This window comes from Bufo bufo, chromosome 4, assembly GCF_905171765.1.
Source record: "Bufo bufo chromosome 4, aBufBuf1.1, whole genome shotgun sequence".
NCBI lineage: Eukaryota > Metazoa > Chordata > Amphibia > Anura > Bufonidae > Bufo > Bufo bufo.
In genome coordinates, this window is record NC_053392.1 from 132,821,161 (window position 1) to 132,839,445 (window position 18,285).

The 18,285-nt window shown below is 43.2% G+C and overlaps 1 protein-coding gene across 1 annotated transcript in view; it reads left to right on the top strand.

The window, feature by feature from the left end:
- Positions 1-18,285, top strand: part of SNED1 (sushi, nidogen and EGF like domains 1) — a 170,408-nt gene that overhangs the window by 78,056 nt on the left and 74,067 nt on the right. Inside the window, exon 14 of the mRNA XM_040427924.1 lies at positions 15,417-15,530. Coding sequence (XP_040283858.1) covers positions 15,417-15,530 — 114 coding nt within the window. The remainder of the gene's footprint in view (positions 1-15,416; positions 15,531-18,285) is intronic.

The following is an 18,285-nucleotide window of genomic DNA, read 5'->3' on the forward strand; positions in this document are numbered from 1 at the left end:
CTCTCATTTCATCAGTCCATAAAACCTTAGAAAAATCAGTCTTGAGATATTTCTTGGCCCAGTCTTGACGTTTCAGCTTGTGTGTCTTCTTCAGTGGTGGTCGTCTTTCAGCCTTTCTTACCTTGGCCATGTCTCTGAGTATTGCACACCTTGTGCTTTTGGGCACTCCAGTGATGTTGCAGCTCTGAAATATGGCCAAACTGGTGGCAAGTGGCATCTTGGCAGCTGCACGCTTGACTTTTCTCAGTTCATGGGCAGTTATTTTGCGCCTTGGTTTTTCCACACGCTTCTTGCGACCCTGTTGACTATTTTGAATGAAACACTTGATTGTTCGATGATCACGCTTCAGAAGCTTTGCAATTTTAAGAGTGCTGCATCCCTCTGCAAGATATCTCACTATTTTTGACTTTTCTGAGCCTGTCAAGTCCTTCTTTTGACCCATTTTGCCAAAGGAAAGGAAGTTGCCTAATAATTATGCACACCTGATATAGGGTGTTGATGTCATTAGACCACACCCCTTCTCATTACAGAGATGCACATCACCTAATATGCTTAATTGGTAGTAGGCTTTCGAGCCTATACAGCTTGGAGTAAGACAACATGCATAAAGAGGATGATGTGGTCAAAATACTCATTTGCCTAATAATTCTGCACGTAGTGTAGTTCTCAATTGCGATCCAATGTTTGTTCGATTGGTTTAACCATAAAAATCTCAGTTGTTCAAAAATGCAAGCTCTATAATATTTAATAACTGATGGACACCCTAACCCCCCTTTTGGAATAGGTAAGTAAAGTATATCTGCTTGGACTCTTGGTTTTTTATCCTGCCATATGTATTTAAGTAGTATTCTTTGGATTTCTTTCAAGTGTTTTATGGGTATAGAAATTGGAAGATTACGAAATAAGTAGAGGATTTGTGGAATAATGAACATTTTTACGGCTGATATCCTTCCCATCTATGAAATTTCGTGATTTTTCATTTTGTATATATCATTTTTAATTTTCTCTTTTAGATTTTTTAGGTTTACTGGTAGGAGGTCGGTAGATGATGTAGTTAATTTAATTCCTAAGTATGTGATATAATCAGAGTTCCATTTAAAGGGGAAGTTAGCTTTAATAGAATTAGGCTCTGAGTCTTTCAGGCCAAGGTTAAGGACCTGGCATTTGGCTACATTCAAGCTGTAGTAGGAAACGGAGCTAAAAGACTTTATTATTTGCATAACAATAGGCAGGGGGGGCGTGGCTTGTGAGTGCATGGAGTAAGACGCACGTTTCACTGCTCCTGCCAAGATCCTGCTCATTTACAGTGAAAGCGCACTCAAAACTGCCTGAAATTACTTACCTAAGGAGAGGAAGGTGTCCGGTGACTGCAGTGACAAAATCGGAGCCTGAAAATGCCGAGGAAATCGTCCAAACTGGCGCAACAAAACCGCATGGAGAAAATCCAAGATGGCGCCGGAAGTGGAGAGGGGTCGGCGCGGCAGGAGTTGGTGAGCCAGAGTGCGGCTGCTAAACTTAGTAGATATGCCAGATTGGATGGTGGAGTGGGCGATTCGGCCAGTGATAAAGGGACTGATATTCCTACCTCCTCTGACCAGGAGGACGGATCCATGGACGGCGATGACCCGGTTTTCTCCGGTCAGCCGATGCCCAATTCTGCGGTCCCTGAAACAGTTCCAGCAGGCCTGCGGGCTGATTCTACAAGGGAGCCCACACTGAAAGATATAATGGTGGCGGTGGCAAGCTGCAACAGTACCCTTAAAGTGCTTGCAGTACAAGTAGGCAGCCTGAGATCAGATGTGTCCATAATCAGGCATGACCTGCATAAGATTTCTGAGCGTACTTCAGATCTGGAAAAGAGGGTGTCCTCACTGGAAGATGTTATTCAGCCCCTGCAAATGGCGTCAAAAATGAATGGGAAAGATATAGCTGCCTTATACGCCAAAGCGGATGATTTAGAGAACAGATCGCGGAGGAATAATTTGAGAATTGTTGGAATGCCAGAAAAAACAGAAGGGACCAATGCTACAGAGTTTGTGGAGAAATGGCTGCACCAGTTATTCCATGAGAAGGGCCTATCCTCCCTGTACGCGGTTGAGCGGGCGCACAGAGTCCCGTCGCGGCCGCTCCCGCCAGGCAGGCCTCCTCGCCCCATACTGGCGAAGATTTTACACTTTAAAGATCGGGACACTATCCTACGCCAGTCAAGGGATAATGATGAGATGGTCATGAATGGGGTCAGAGTGTCCATTTATCCGGATTATTCCAATGAGGTACAGCGGAGGAGGAGCAGATTTATAGATATAAAGAAAAGGCTCAGAGTGCTACAAGTTCCATACGCCATGTTGTTTCCGGCCAGATTGCGAGTGGTGGCATTGGGATCCACCAGATTTTTTGAGGACCCTGATGAAGCGACACAGTGGCTGGACGTCCACGAGAGGCAATTGAGAAGTGGGGCCCTGGACACTTGAAGGAAACAGTTTGCAGTTTGTGTTCACTTTATATGCATAGGATTGCACCTTAATGTCACTTTAATGTTATACCAGTTATAAAGTGTATTGAGTGTTGCTACCACACGGTAGATCCTGATGCAGGAGTAGGAAGTTGGGATAAGAAATGTATTTCCCAGTTGTGGAGAGGATTCTCTACCTGAGGGAGAGTGTTGGAATCAGAAATGATTTTTGTTCAGCATTGGGCATGGTGCTTACAGATTGCCCTGCGTTAGAGTTGGATGTTTGGGAGGGGGGGGTTGGGGTTACTGTTCAAAGTAGTCTGACCACGGGGGAGGGGGAGGGGGACGGGTCAGAGATGGGTGAGGGGCGTGAACTATGCGAGAGTGACTTTAGTATGGAGTGTGAGATTCAAACATGATGTAATCATTTATTATGACACAGGTGATTAAAGTGTTGAGCTGGAATGTGAGGGGAATGGCTGATGCACGAAAACGACAATGTATATTTCAATATTTAAGTCGATTTCAGCCGGCTATCTGCTGCTTGCAGGAAACGAATTTGTCCAATGATAATGTGCAGTGGCTGAACAAAAATTGGGTAGGACATGTGGTACATGCAATCCATTCCTCTCACTCCAGGGGCGTAAGTGTGATTGTGCATAAAAGTATAAGGTATGAACATCAGAAGCAATGTGTGGATGCTGAGGGCAGGTATGTGTGTGTAGTGTGCAAGATTGATGGGATCCAGGTGGTGTTGGTGTCAGTGTATGTGCCTCCACCGTTTGCTTCCCCTTTAATAAGGGATATTATGACCTTTGTGGCGGACTTCCCTGGACTGCCGTGGCTGTTAGTGGGGGACTACAATTGTACATTGAATGACTCCATAGATAGATGTCGGGTAGAAGGTGCCAGTGGATCACCGGGGAGTGTGGCTCTAAAGAATATTATGAGGGAAACTGGCTTACTTGATGTTTGGAGGCTGCGTAACCCGGATAAGCGGGCGTTTTCATGTAGATCTGCTACGCATCATTCACTATCACGCATAGATCTGGCTTTGGTTAATGATGTTATGCTGCCATTGATAAGAGATGTTATTTATCACCCTCGGTCGTTGTCTGACCATTCCCTGGTGCAGGTTGATTTGTGCCTGGGTGTGCTTAGGCAGGGACCGAGGTTGTGGAAATGTAACCCGCATTGGCTGAATGTACTGGGGGATCTGTCTGAGATTACTAGGGAGATCAGGGAGTACTTTTCTATTAATGGAGGGACGGCTTCAATTCACGGTGTATGGGATGCCATGAAAGCGTTTCTGAGAGGGGTATTGATCAAAGAAATAAGTAAGCATAAATCTAAATCCAGAGAGGCGGATGTTAAAGCGCATGTACAAGTGACTGAGGCTGAAAGGGAGTTTGGTAGAACCCCCACCATGGATAATAGTGAGGCGCTGGAGGTAGCTCAGGAACAACTGAGGTGTCACCTACTACAGGCTGCGGATAGGAAGCGTAGTTTCTACCGCCAAAGATCCTTTGAGGAGGGAGAGAAAGTTGGGCATTTGCTCTCAGTGGTTTCTCAGGCACAGAGGGGTTCTTCTTGTATACAAGAGCTAATGGATGGTAATGGAAATAGTAGCCAGGATACAAAAGGGATATTAGATATTCTAAAAGGGTTTTATGTCTCTCTCTATGCTTCTAAGGCGTCTAGCTCGGAGGAGGCCTTGTCCGCCTTTCTGGCTGAAGCTCAGCTATCAGTGTTATCAGAGGAGGATAGAGAGAGACTGGAAGAGCCGATCACGCTGGAGGAGTTGGAGGCAGCTCTTGGGGGGATGGCGAATGGTAAGGCGCCGGGGGCAGACGGTATACCAGTGGAGGTATATAAAAAATTGCAAGGGATACTTCTCCCTGAATTACTAAAGGTTCTTGAATATTCTCTGGAGACGGGTTCGCTACCACATTCTATGCAGGAGGCTATCATAGTAGTTATTCCTAAGCCTGGGAAGGATCCCAAAGTTCCTGATTCTTATAGACCAATTTCGCTATTAACAGCAGATGTGAAGCTCCTGGCAAAGGTGTTGGCAAACAGGTTGTCCAGAGTAATACTTACTATAGTGCACCCGGATCAAACTGGCTTTATGCCTGGGAAATCGACTGCTATAAATATCCGTAGAGTATATACTAGTCTGAATATTCCAGCAGATAATGGAGGAGATAGGGCCTTACTTGCGTTAGACGCCGCTAAGGCATTTGACAGTGTTGAATGGAACTACCTATGGGAAACATTGAGAGTCATGGGCTTTGGTACTCGATTTATTCAGTGGGTGAAAGTGTTGTATTCAAGCCCAAAAGCACGGATCAGAGCTAATGGGGGGCTGTCAGATAGCTTTTCTTTGTCCAGGGGCACCAGACAGGGGTGCCCATTGTCACCCTTGTTGTTTGCGTTAGCAATTGAACCACTTGCAGCCCTTATTCGCCTGTCACCTCATATTGTGGGGTTTAGATATGGTGAGACGCAAAACAAAGTGGCGATGTATGCTGATGACACTATGTTATTTTTGGGTGACACTGGGGGCTCGCTGGATGCGGCCATGGCTTTAATAGATAGATTTGGTGGCTTCTCTGGGCTCCGGATAAATTGGCAGAAGTCCGCCTTGATGCCGGTTGACGGACAGGCACTCTCTGGTGTGCAGGCAGATAGTTTGATTCCTTGGGTGGGCAAGTTTAAATATTTGGGGCTATATATAACACCTAGACTGCTAGATTTTGAAGAGCTTAATTTAACCCCTTTGCTAAATACCTTCAGGCTTAAGGCTAGGACATGGGGTAGACTCTTTTTGTCAGTAGTGGGTAGAGTGAATCTCCTAAAAATGGTAATGATGCCTCAGTTACTATACATATTGAATAATGCACCTGTATGGATCCCAGTGGAGAGATTTAGGAAAATACATTCGATATTTAGAGATCTCATCTGGAAATATGGTCAAGCTAGGATTAAGCTGGAGACGCTGCAATATCCCAAGTCTGAAGGTGGCTTGGCTGTCCCTAACGCCTGGATTTATTTCTTAGCCTCTCAGTGTCAACACTTTAAGGGTTGGATGGAATTTCAGCTACCAGATGTGACGGGGAAGATACTGCAACACTGGTTGGGTAGTAGGGATCTTATGGGTATTCTGGAGGGCGCAGGGATGCATGGGGGAAGAGAGAAAGTGACGCTTATTGAGCTTATGAAAAAAGTGTGGGCAAAGGTGAAATTGATCAGGGGAGTTGGTGGGGTAGGAGAGCTTTCCCCATTGTGGAACAATAACCTGTTGCCAGAATTCATTTCTCTATCAGGAGTCCGAAATTGGGAATCCCATGGAGTAATGAGGATAGGTCAATTGATTGAGACTGGTATATTTAAATCATTTCAAGGTCTACAGCAGGAATTCAACATTCCCAAAGTGTGGTTCTATCAATATCTGCAACTGAGACACGCATATGAGGTTACGATAAGGAAGGGATGCACTATTGCAAAAGTGGATGTGGTCCATAAACTGGTTCTCCCAGCTGGAGGAAAGAGAGGTTTGATATCACAGGTGTATACTCTGCTTTTAGACAAATTTCTGGTAGAATTCCCCCTTACTAGGATGAGAAAATGGGAAAAGGATTTGGGGGACATCCCAAAGGAACAGTGGGAAGATATATTGGAGGCAGTTCCGAGAGTGTCTGTAAGTGAACAGGGCAAGTTGTCACAACTATTTATCATCCACAGAGTTTACAAAACTCCAGTATTTTTGCGGAAAATTGGGATTAGAAATGATGACAATTGTCCAAAATGTATGGCGGAAGGTGCAGATCTATTTCATATGCTTTGGTCTTGTCCAGTGCTAAGTAGATATTGGGATGAGGTGTTGTCTTTGATTAATCGTAACCTGGAGTTGAGGGTGCAGAAGGACCCTAAGATATGTTTGCTGGGATATGTGAAGGAGATTGGTGGGGGAGAGGCGGTTAAGGTGGCAGTTGGGAGACTACTGTATGTGGCCAGGAAATTGATCGCCTTTAGGTGGATCCAGGGGAGTCCGCCAACGGTGGATGAATTTGTGAGAAAGGTGAATGATATGTTAACATTAGAGAAGGGAGTGTTTGTTAGGAGGGGATGTCCCTTGAAGTTTGAAAAGTTGTGGAATGAATGGTTGTCTCACACTCATGTTGTAATATAAAAGATCTTGGAAATTCATGCTCTGATCTGGGGAGGGGGGGGGGGTTTAGTTGGTGGGGGAGGGGGGGTGGGTGCTGTTGGGGTTATAACAGTCAAATGACTTTGTAAATGATTTGTCTATATCTTGGTATATTCATTATGTACAATGATTGTAGAAGATGTAACAAATATATGGACAGATGATAATGTTTTTATAATTGTGTATATTTGTGATTCGGAGGGGAGAAAACTCCAAGAAAATTGTGATACAAAATGTATTGTGATATACCAATTTTATTTGAACAATAAAAAACGATTTGATTGAAAAAAAACAATAGGCAGGGATGTTGTTGGGTTGGTTAAAGCTAAAATAATATCGTTGGCAAATAGTCCAATTTTGTGGTTTGTTTCTCCTATTTTTATACCTGTAATCTGTGGCTGGACTCTTATATATTCCGCTAAAGGTTCGATTATCAATGCGAAGATAATGGGTGAAAGGGGGCACCCCTGTCTTGTTCCATTATTAATTTGGAATTGGTTGGATAACATTCCGTTTATTAGGACTTTCGCTGAAGGCTTAGAGTAAAGTGCACATATAGCCTTAGCAAATTGTCCCTGCATTCCAAATTTAGACAGAACTGCCTCCAAGTATCCCCGATGCACTCGATCAAATGCCTTCTCCGCATCCAGAGATAGGAGCAGAGAGGGCATTCGTCTCGCTTCTGCTAGGTAAATAAGATCGATCACCCGTCTGGTGCCATCTAATGTTTGTCTCGATTTGACAAATCCTACCTGGTCATGGTGAACAAGGTTTGGAATAAAGGGTGATAATCTGTTGGCTAATAATTTAGAGTAAATCTTTAGGTCAGAGTTCAAGAGGGAAATTGGTCGGAAATTTTCGGGATATTCAGGATATTTACCTGGTTTAGGAAGTACTACTATAGTGGCCTGCAACATTTCAGGTGGTATGTTTCCTGTGGCCATTATGTGAGAGAATGTAGATGAGAGGTGGGAAGATAAAGTATTTCCAAAGGTTATATAGTATTCATTGGTTAGTCCATCCGGGCCTGGGGCTTTGTTATTTTTAGTTGATTTAATAATGTGCAGTATTTCTGAGGGTTCGATTGCTTTATTAATTTGCATAAGTTGTTCTGGGGACAATTTAGGCATGGAGATATTAGATAGGAATTTGTTAATTAGGTCTGGAGTCGGTTGAGGCACCTGGTTGTTGTCTTTGAGATTATATAAGTTGAAGTAATAATTAGCAAATGTGTTAGAAATTTCTTGAGGGTAAAATATTTTTTTGTTTATGGGCATTATAAATATATGGTAGTTTTTTCTTGTTTTGTGCAGTTTTGATTTTATTGGCCAATATCGCACTTGCTCTGTTTCCTTGTGAGTAAAATATGGCTTTTGTTTTCCTCAGATTGTGTTCGAAATTATTTTGGTAAAGTTGATTTAGTTCATAACGCAGGTCTTTAAGTTGGTCTTTAATGGATTGGGAGGGGTTAATTTTATCTTTGGCTTCTAAATATGTAATTGATGTGCATAGTTGTTCTGTACGTATGTGTTTTTTTTTTTTTAGGAAGGATGATACATGGATGAGGTGGCCTCTAATATAAGCCTTGTGTGCACAGTCTGCGCACCAAGTTGTGGTGGGTTGTACGTCTGGGGTGCAGTTGTACTTTAAGTATTCCTTAAGTGCTTTATTAATTTGGGATTGTGTGGAAGGCAACGATAAGTGGGAATTGTTGGTCCTCCAGGGGGGTGTATGAGGGCTGGTTGAATCGCTCTGACATTTGACATGAAATTGGAGCATGATCGGACCATGTAATGGATCCAATGTTGGAGGATGAGATATTTTGTAGGGTTCATTTGTCTACAATTATCAGGTCGATTCTAGAGTACTGTTTGTGGGGGTGTGAATAGAAGGTATAGTCACGTTCTGATGCGTGTAATACTCTCCAGGTGTCATACAAATCTTCTGATAATAAATATTGTGCAAAGTGTAGGGAGGGTTGAGACTTCGTATGGTTAGATTTGTCAATAGAAGGCGATGGGGGCAAGTTAAAGTCTCCACATATAACTAGAGATCCTTGTTTGATGGATTGGGCGATGGATATTACTTCTTTAATGAATGCGAGCTGGTTTGTGTTTGGTGCATACAGAGAGACTAAGGTGAATAGTGTGTTGTTAATGTTACATACCAATATAACATATCTTCCAGCGTCATCAGTCTTGCTTTGAATTAATTGGAAAGACAGGGAATCTTTAACAGCAATAATTACCCCTCTTTTCTTATTCACTGCAGGTGATGCAAACAAATTGGTAAATTTTTTGTTCTTAAGTCTGTGAATGTGGGTTTCCTGAACGCAAATCATGTTGCTCTTAAGAAAGTTAATTTCTTTCCAAAGTAGCGATCTTTTAAACGGGCTATTTAGTCCATTTGCATTAATTGAGGAAATTTTTATGACCATCACTGGCAGTGAAAATAGTGCAAATTTGATAGTACAGTATATACACTGCTCAAAAAAATAAAGGGAACACAAAAATAACACATCCTAGATCTGAATTAATTAAATATTCTTCTGAAATACTTTGTTCTTTACATAGTTGAATGTGCTGACAACAAAATCACACAAAAATTAAAAAATGGAAATCAAATTTTTAACCCATGGAGGTCTGGATTTGGAGTCACACTCAAAATTAAAGTGGAAAAACACACTACAGGCTGATCCAACTTTGATGTAATGTCCTTAAAACAAGTCAAAATGAGGCTCAGTAGTGTGTGTGGCCTCCACGTGCCTGTATGACCTCCCTACAACGCCTGTGCATGCTCCTGATGAGGTGGCGGACGGTCTCCTGAGGGATCTCCTCCCAAACCTGGACTAAAGCATCTGCCAACTCCTGGACAGTCTGTGGTGCAACGTGACGTTGGTGGATAGAGCGAGACATGATGTCCCAGATGTGCTCAATTGGATTCAGGTCTGGGGAACAGGCGGGCCAGTCCATAGCATCAATGCCTTCGTCTTGCAGGAACTGCTGACACACTCCAGCCACATGAGGTCTAGCATTGTCTTGCATTAGGAGGAACCCAGGGCCAACCGCACCAGCATATGGTCTCACAAGGGGTCTGAGGATCTCATCTCGGTACCTAATGGCAGTCAGGCTACCTCTGGCGAGCACATGGAAGGCTATGCGGCACTCCAAAGAAATGCCATCCCACACCATTACTGACCCAATGCCAAACCGGTCATGCTGGAGGATGTTGCAGGCAGCAAAACGTTCTCCACGGCGTATCAAGACTCTGTCACGTCTGTCACATGTGCTCAGTGTGAACCTGCTTTCATCTGTGAAGAGCACAGGGCGCCAATGGAGAATTTGCCAATCTTGGTGTTCTATCGCAAATGCCAAACGTCCTGCACGGTGTTGGGCTGTAAGCACAACCCCCACCTGTGGACGTCGGGCCCTCATATCACCCTCATGGAGTCTGTTTCTGACCGTTTGAGCAGACACATCACATTTGTGGCCTGCTGGAGGTCATTTTGCAGGGCTCTGGCAGTGCTCCTCCTGTTCCTCCTTGTACAAAGGCGGAGGTAGCGGTCCTGCTGCTGGGTTGTTGCCCTCCTACGGCCTCCTCCACGTCTCCTGATGTACTGGCCTGTCTCCTGGTAGCGCCTCCATGCTCTGGACACTACGCTGACAGACACAGCAAACCTTCTTGCCACAGCTCGCATTGATGTGCCATCCTGGATAAGCTGCACTACCTGAGCCACTTGTGTGGGTTGTAGACTCCGTCTCATGCTACCACTAGAGTGAAAGCACCGCCAGCATTCAAAAGTGACCAAAACATCAGCCAGGAAGCATAGGAACTGAGAAGTGGTTTGTGGTCACCACCTGCAGAACCACTCCTTTATTGGGGGTGTCTTGCTAATTGCCTATAATTTCCACCTGTTGTCTATCCCATTTGCACAACAGCATGTGAAATTGATTGTCACTCAGTGTTGCTTCCTAAGTGGACAGTTTGATTTCACAGAAGTGTGATTGACTTGGAGTTACATTGTGTTGTTTAAGTGTTCCCTTTATTTTTTTGAGCAGTGTATATATACAGTATGTTACAGAGCAAGTGTGGCACTGCCACTGAAGGTGAAGCAGTCGCTCTGCAACCGTAAATATGTAAATATCGAGTTCACTTGTCACTTAGGAGTTATTGGGTGATATTAAGAGGGAAGGAGAAAGGGGAAGAGAAAGGTTAAATAGAACAATACAACTTAACCTATAACAGGGTGTATAACTTAGAGTCCGGTTCTAAGAGAACCAACTGGATACCAAATTTATCCAGATAACAGTGGAGGTGGTGTTCGGAAAAATAGGTGCATTATCTCTAAGGAGACTTGCAGTAAAGAGTGTAGACAGATAATTCAGTCTAGTGACCCTTCTGTAACGTAAAGGATATGTCTTTTAAGGAAGATAGTAGTTTCCTTTCTCATCCGATATGGCTTCAGGTCCACTCTCTAGACAGGGTAAGAGGCTTTTTCTTCAAGGGTGAGTTGCTGTCTTCATCCACCGTAGCCAGGGACCATTTCTGGAGCAGCTTCATGGTGTCACTTGGAGAAGAGATTGCATGGGTTATTCCATTTTTGAAGATAAGGAGTTTCACCGGATAGCCCCATTTATAAGGGATATTGTGATCCCTGAGGATTTTTGTAGCAACGGAGAATTCTCTGCGTCTGTTCAGCGTAGCTGCAGAGAGGTCGGAGAATATTATTATATTTTTAAATCTTTCAGGTATGTCTTGTGCAGAATTTGCTGCCTTGAGGAGTAATTCTTTGAAGTGGTAAAAGTGCAGCCTGGCAATAACATCTCTGGGAGCGGCACTGGGAGCGCTTTTGGGTTTAGGGATTCTGTGCGCTCTGTCAATTAAGGCTGGGTTCACACGGGCGTTGCGGGAAAATGTGCGGGTGCGTTGCGGGAACACCCGCGATTTTTCCGCGCGAGTGCAAAACATTGTAATGCGTTTTGCACTCGCGTGAGAAAAATCGTGCATGTTTGGTACACAAACTCGAACTTCTTCACAGAAGTTTGGGCTTGGGATCGGTGTTCTGTAGATTGTATTATTTTCCCTTATAACATAGTTATAAGGGAAAATAATAGCATTCTGAATACAGACTGCATAGTAAACTAGCACTGGAGGGGTTAAAAAAAAATCAATAAAATAATTTAACTCACCTTAGTCCACTTGATCGCGGCCCGGCATCTCCTTCTGTCTCCTTTGCTGAACAGGACCTGTGGTGAGCATTAATTACAGGTAAAGGACCTTTGATGACGTCACTCCGGTCATCATGATCCATCACCATGGTAAAAGATCATGTGATGGATCATGAGATGACCGGAGTGACGTCATCAAAGGTCCTTGACCTATAATGAATGCTCACCACAGGTCCTATTCAGTAAAGGAGACAGAAGGAGATGCCGGGCATCGCGATCAAGTGGACTAAGGTGAGTTAAATATTTTTTTTTTTTTTAACCCCTCCAGCGCTGTTTTACTATGCATTCTGTATTCAAAATGCTATTATTTTCCCTTATAACCATGTTATAAGGGGAAATAATAATAATCTGGTCTCCATCCCGATCGTCTCCTAGCAACCGTGCGTGAAAATCGCACCGCATCCGCACTTGCTTGCGGATGCTTGCGATTTTCACGCAACCCCATCTATGGGGCCTGCGATGCGTGAAAAACGCAGAATATAGAGCATGCTGCGATTTTCACGCAACGCACAAGTGATGCGTGAAAATCACCGCTCATCTGAACAGCCCCATAGAAATGAATGGGTCGGGATTCAGTGCCGGTGCAATACGTTCACCCACCGCATTGCACCCGCGCGGAAATCTCGCCTGTGTGAGCGCAGCCTTATAGGTCTCTTTGTTCTGCCTTTGGGACCAGTGCGACAAAATATTCTGTAAGGAAGTCCTTAATAGCGTCATCATTACAGGAGACTGCAGTTTCTTGCATCAAATACTTATTGATGGTTAAATCTTGCTGCCTTTTAGAGGGGGAGGGATATGCTGGAGAAGGAGAGGCAGATATGTGCACTGGACTTTTTCCTCCTGCGCTTATGTGCCGCGCTGGAGGGATCTCCCCTTCATGCAGTACCTCAGGTGTCGCGTGGTGCGGAAAGCGGGCACCATCTTGGATTTCTCCAGAGGCTCTGAATGCCGCAATTCTGCTCAGCGGGCCCTCCTTTCTCTTCACGCGGCCCATTCCTGACGTGGATAGGTGGATATCTGTGCTTTATTTTCCACTGGATTTGGGTCACTTTACCCTGCTGTGAGCCGCTTACTTCACTGCAAGCTCCGGAGCTAGCACGGCATGCGACCGCTCAGCTCCACATCCGGCCATAATCCTGGTGCACAAATGTTTCCTATTGATTCACTGACTGTACAAGCCAGCACACAGTTCCTATAGATACTTTGTATCAGTTTGTAATTGGACAACTCATTTATAAACGCAACTCGCTGGACTTTACGTCCTCTCTCATATATCCGAACACTGTCTATTTAGTGATACTGAAGGGTCTTTACTCGCTGCTCCAAGATCCTAAATTGTTACTCTCTGTATTGATTCGCTGACTCTGCAGGCAGCTCCCATAAATACTTTGTATCAATTTGTGTCAGTCTGCATAAGGCAACTTATTGCGCTGGTTTTGCGATCTCCCGCATATAACAGGACACTATCTATTCAGTGGTACTGAAGGGTCTTTACTCACTGTTTAGAGATCGTACATTGTCGGAGATTCTCATATGTTGTATCTGAAGCACTTCACATTTCTTTTTTCCAAGAAGATAGATTTCCAATTCCTAAATATAGTGGGTTATGACTGGCCACGGCCACTTAAGGAGTCAGTAGAACGCCGAAACTCATCTGGTATAAGCAATACACAGAGTCCAGAACCCACCAAAAATAACAATAATAATAAGACAAGTGTTCGGATATATGAGAGAGGACGTAAAGTTGTCCAATTACAAACTGATACAAAGTATCTACAGGTACTGTGTGCTGGCTTGTACAGTCAGTGAATCAATAGGAAACATTTGTGCACCAGGATTATAAGTGAACTATACAGCTTTATGAGTATTCATTTATACCAAATATTCATTGGGATTGTATGTTTATTTCAGCTCATTTTTATCCTATATATCATATGCTCATGTTTACTTCTCTGAAAAGATGGTAAATGCTAGAGGTTGAATTTATTAAGGGAAAATATATGTAGTAGATAGAGAATATATGAACAGAGCGGCATTTGTATGGTATTAGTAATGAATTGCTATTTTATTAGTAGGTATTAGTAATGAATTTGTGTATTTTAGAATATTTTAATTTGTCTATTAACTAATAAATGAGAGTTTGAATGGTATAAATAAGATCTCCCTGGATTTCTCCAAATGAAGTGTGCCTGTCCATAGTTATAATTAATCTGATTTTATCTAGTTGACAGGTGAGTCACAAGGTCAGAATCCCCAGTAGCCACAGTACAGAAGGGAGGTGAGCCACCAAACTAAAATATTTTGTAGATTCATGACATCCCCTCTGTAGCCATCTAGCTTTATACCAAATATTGCAGCCTGGGTATATCCGAGATGTAATTATGTGTAATTAATCCTACTGTGTAACTTAATGATATCATCATATAAATCGGCAAATGGTTAGCTTCTATCTAATTCTTATGTGTTTGCATTTATTTTTTTTTGTGATTTTTTCTTTTTTTCTGATATGGTTACCTGTGTGTTCATCAATAATATTTAATCAACAATTGATGTATTTCAGCATTATAGGATTCTTTGGGTGTTGAATTAAAGGAGTTATCCAAGTTCTATAATGCCCCCCCATATGTCCGGACACCTCATACAGGTTGTGTTTGCCTTGCTCCCCAGCACCCGCACCGCTTCTGATCCAGTTGCTTCTTCCTGTTGCACGGATGAAAACATTCAGGAAGGGGGGGGGGGGGGTCAGCCAATAACAGACCTAGCATAGTGGGTAATGCTAGGGAGGCTCGTTCCCATTGTGCCCTGCGATTGGCCACCCCCCACCGCACCGCAACGCTGGATGTTTTCATCCACGTGACTGGGAGATGCACCGGCGGCCGTGCAGGGATCAGAAGCAGCATGGCTGCCGGGGAGAGAGGTAAGTACAATCTGTGAGGGGCCCGGGCATTTGGGGGGGCATTATAGATCTTGGATAACCCCTTTAAAGGGGTTTGCTCATCTCAGACATTGATGGCATATCTAAATAAAGTATACTAAATATATGTAGGTGGCTCAGTGGTATACCTTAATGTAAAAGAGGCCCAGTAAACTAGTATTAAAGGGGTTGGCTCATCTCACACATTGATGGCATATTGTTAGGATATGCCATCAGTATCAGGTGCGTTTCCCAACCCTGGGACCCGCTCCTATCTCCGGAACAGAGCCTACAAAGGAGAGCACATTGCACATGTGTCCATTCATCGGTATGCGAGTGGGGCCGCTGCTCCATTCTCACCACTATGGGACTGCCAGAAATTGAGGGCACTCGGCTATTTTCGGAACTCCCGTAGCGGTGAACGGAAGGTGGCCACGTATGCACAGGGGCCCTGTTCTGAAGATGGGACCTAGACCTAACTGACATTGATGGTGAGAGATGAGCCAACCCCTTTAAACTAGTTCACTTGGCCTCTTTTACATTGAGGTGTACCATTAGTGAGCCACCTACATATACTTAGTATACTCTGTTTTATGTCTATACTGATTCTAGAGATCTGGCCCTGTTCTTCTTCTCCTTGCCTAAATAGAGGATTATGTAAGGATCTTGGTGCTGAGTACAGTTGTTTCTGTCCAAGAGGATTCACCGGAGCGCGTTGTGAAGCAGGTAACTTTGCTTTCTGTCTTCTTCACATTCTGCTGGCTGTGCTGGTGATGGACACATTGCAATGACTGCGGTAATTTTGGGCTGCTTGTCTGTCTAGTACCAAACGTGATTAGTTATAATTGGTAGTATACAAGGTGGACATCTCATCGTGCTGGGTGATATCTCATGGTGAGCAGAGTTTGAAAGTGGCCTTGTTGCCCTCATAACTGAGCTGACATGGGAACTCTTAATTTTTGCTACGGTTAACCTGGCCACTTGGACCATTTGACACGTCACATTGTGCAATATTCTATACATCATTCAATAAAAAATGAACGAGAAAAAACCCTATACAGTAGTGACAATTCATAGTATAGACAGTTCTCCGTATTCTGAAGAGATTAGACCCTGCTCCTCACCTCCTACCCTGAATGAGGGAATTCGTAAGGCTAAAGTGATCCCCCCTGAGAGCAGGATGTGATAGAGGGAGAGAAGCTGAGCTCTGTGATATATAGATTTATATGATTTGGAGCAGGAGTAAAAGCAGACAAAAGCCTGGCAGGACTCCTAGGAGAGATAGTGAGAGTCCTGATTACCCCGCCCACACAGGATGATTGACAGCTCTCTCCCTGTATGTGTGTGCACATAGAAGACAATCATTCAGAATCATCCCGATTGTCACTGTCTTCCCTAGGAGTCCTGTCAGGATTTACTCTGCTTTTTTTCTCAGAAATAGGTGAGGAGCAGGAGAACACAACCCATAATGGTCAGCTGCAAGTGCTGACACTCTCACGACTTTTCTTATAGTCTGCCCTCTTCTTCTTTCAGCTGCAGAATATATGTATGTTACAAAATGTTAATGCTTCATGTGCTCACATTGTCCCTCACTGTTTAGTTCATTGAACATCTTCATAGGCTTTGTACAAATTTTTTATGATTGCATTTTACTCATTTTGGGCGAAAATTATTTTTTTTTCAGTTGGTCTTTATTAAAAATTTTCAGCAGGTTTTTTGATAAAGGGTTGAGTCTTTGCCTAGCTGTGAGCCTGTTACTTTTGCTTTGAACAATGTGTAGTCCCTATCGCTGATCTCCTAACAGCTCATAAACACTTCTTTAAGCCATATTCTTATCAGTTTGATAAGAGTTTAGCTATAATGAGTGTTTATGAGGTCAGGAGCTGACATGATGGGATTCATAGTAAACAGAAAGTGACAGTGTGCAAATAGACTGAAATTTAACCCCTGTACTAAAAAACGGCAGAAATTTTTAAATTAATTGAAAAAAAAATTTTTTTGTTTAAAACGAGTAAGATGCAGAAATTAAAAAAATTGCCCCAAAGGTGTCCAAAGCCTTAAACCTCTTCAGGACCGGGCCATTTTCCTTTTTTGTTTTTTACCTACTCCTTGCCTTCCCAGCCATTCCACTAACACGGAATGACACATGAAATGGCTTAATTTTTGCGGGCCAAGTTGTACTTTCTAGTAGCTCCATTTATGGTTGCATACAATGTAGTGGGAACCAGGAAAAAAAATTCCAAATGGGGTGGAAATTTTTTAAAACCCCTCAATTTCACCACAGTTTTATGGGTTTTTCTTTTAAAGCATTTCTTATGTGGTATAACTGAGCTGTACCTTTTGGGTCATTAAGATTACAACATTACCACAGTATCATTTTTCTTGCATTTTAATACTGAAAAAAAATGTAACTTTAGAAAAAAGTAAGCTTTTCTTTGCATCGCCATATTAACATCCTTATAACTTTTTTTATTTTTATGTGTATGGAGCTGTGTGAGGGCTAATTTTTTTTCGTGACGAACTGTAGTTTTATTGATACTGTTTTGGAGTATGTGTGACTTTTTGATCACTTTTTATTCAATTTTTTTGGGAGCTGAAGTGACCAGAAAATGGCAAAATCAGCTATTTTGACTTTCCCTTCTTGCCGTGTACCGTATGATATAAATATTTTTATATTTTAATAGTATGGGCGTTTTTGCACACGGCAATGCCCAAGATGTTTATCTTTTTTTATTTATGTATTTTAATTTTAATTTTGGGGAAACGGGGGTGATTTAAATTTTTAGATTTTTTACATTTTTAAAATATTTTTATAAACTAGGGAACTTGAATAAGCAATCATTAGATTGCTTCTTTCGTAGACTCCAATGCATTAGTATTGAAGTCTATGAGAATTTCACTGTGTTCCCATGGAGCCCTGCCAGAGACAGGCCCTCTATAGGAACCTATGAGCGGCAGCCCCAGATTATTCAGGAGGACCGAGGCTGCCACACACACCATCCGGCTCCCCCGATCCTCACTAAGGCCCCTTTCACACGAGCAAGTTTTCCGCGCGGGTGCAATGCGTGACGTGAACACATAGCACCCGCACTAAATCCTGACCCATTAATTTCAATGGGTCTGTGTACATGAGCGTTGTTTTTCACGCATCAGTTCTGCGTTGCGTGAAAATCGCAGCATGTTCTATATTCTGCGTTTTTCACGCAGCCCTGGCCCCATAGAAGTGAATGGGGCTGCGTGAAAAACGCATTGCATCCGCAAGCAAGTGCGGGTGCGATGCGTTTTTCACTGATGGTTGCTGAGAGATGTTGTTTGTGAACATTCAGTTTTTTATCACGCGCGTGAAAAACGCATCAAAACGCATTGCACCCGCGCGGAAAAAACTGAACAACTAAACGCAATCGCAGACAAAACTGACTGAGCTTGCAAAATAGTGCGAGTTTCACTGAACGCACTCTGAACGCATCCGGACCCAATCCGC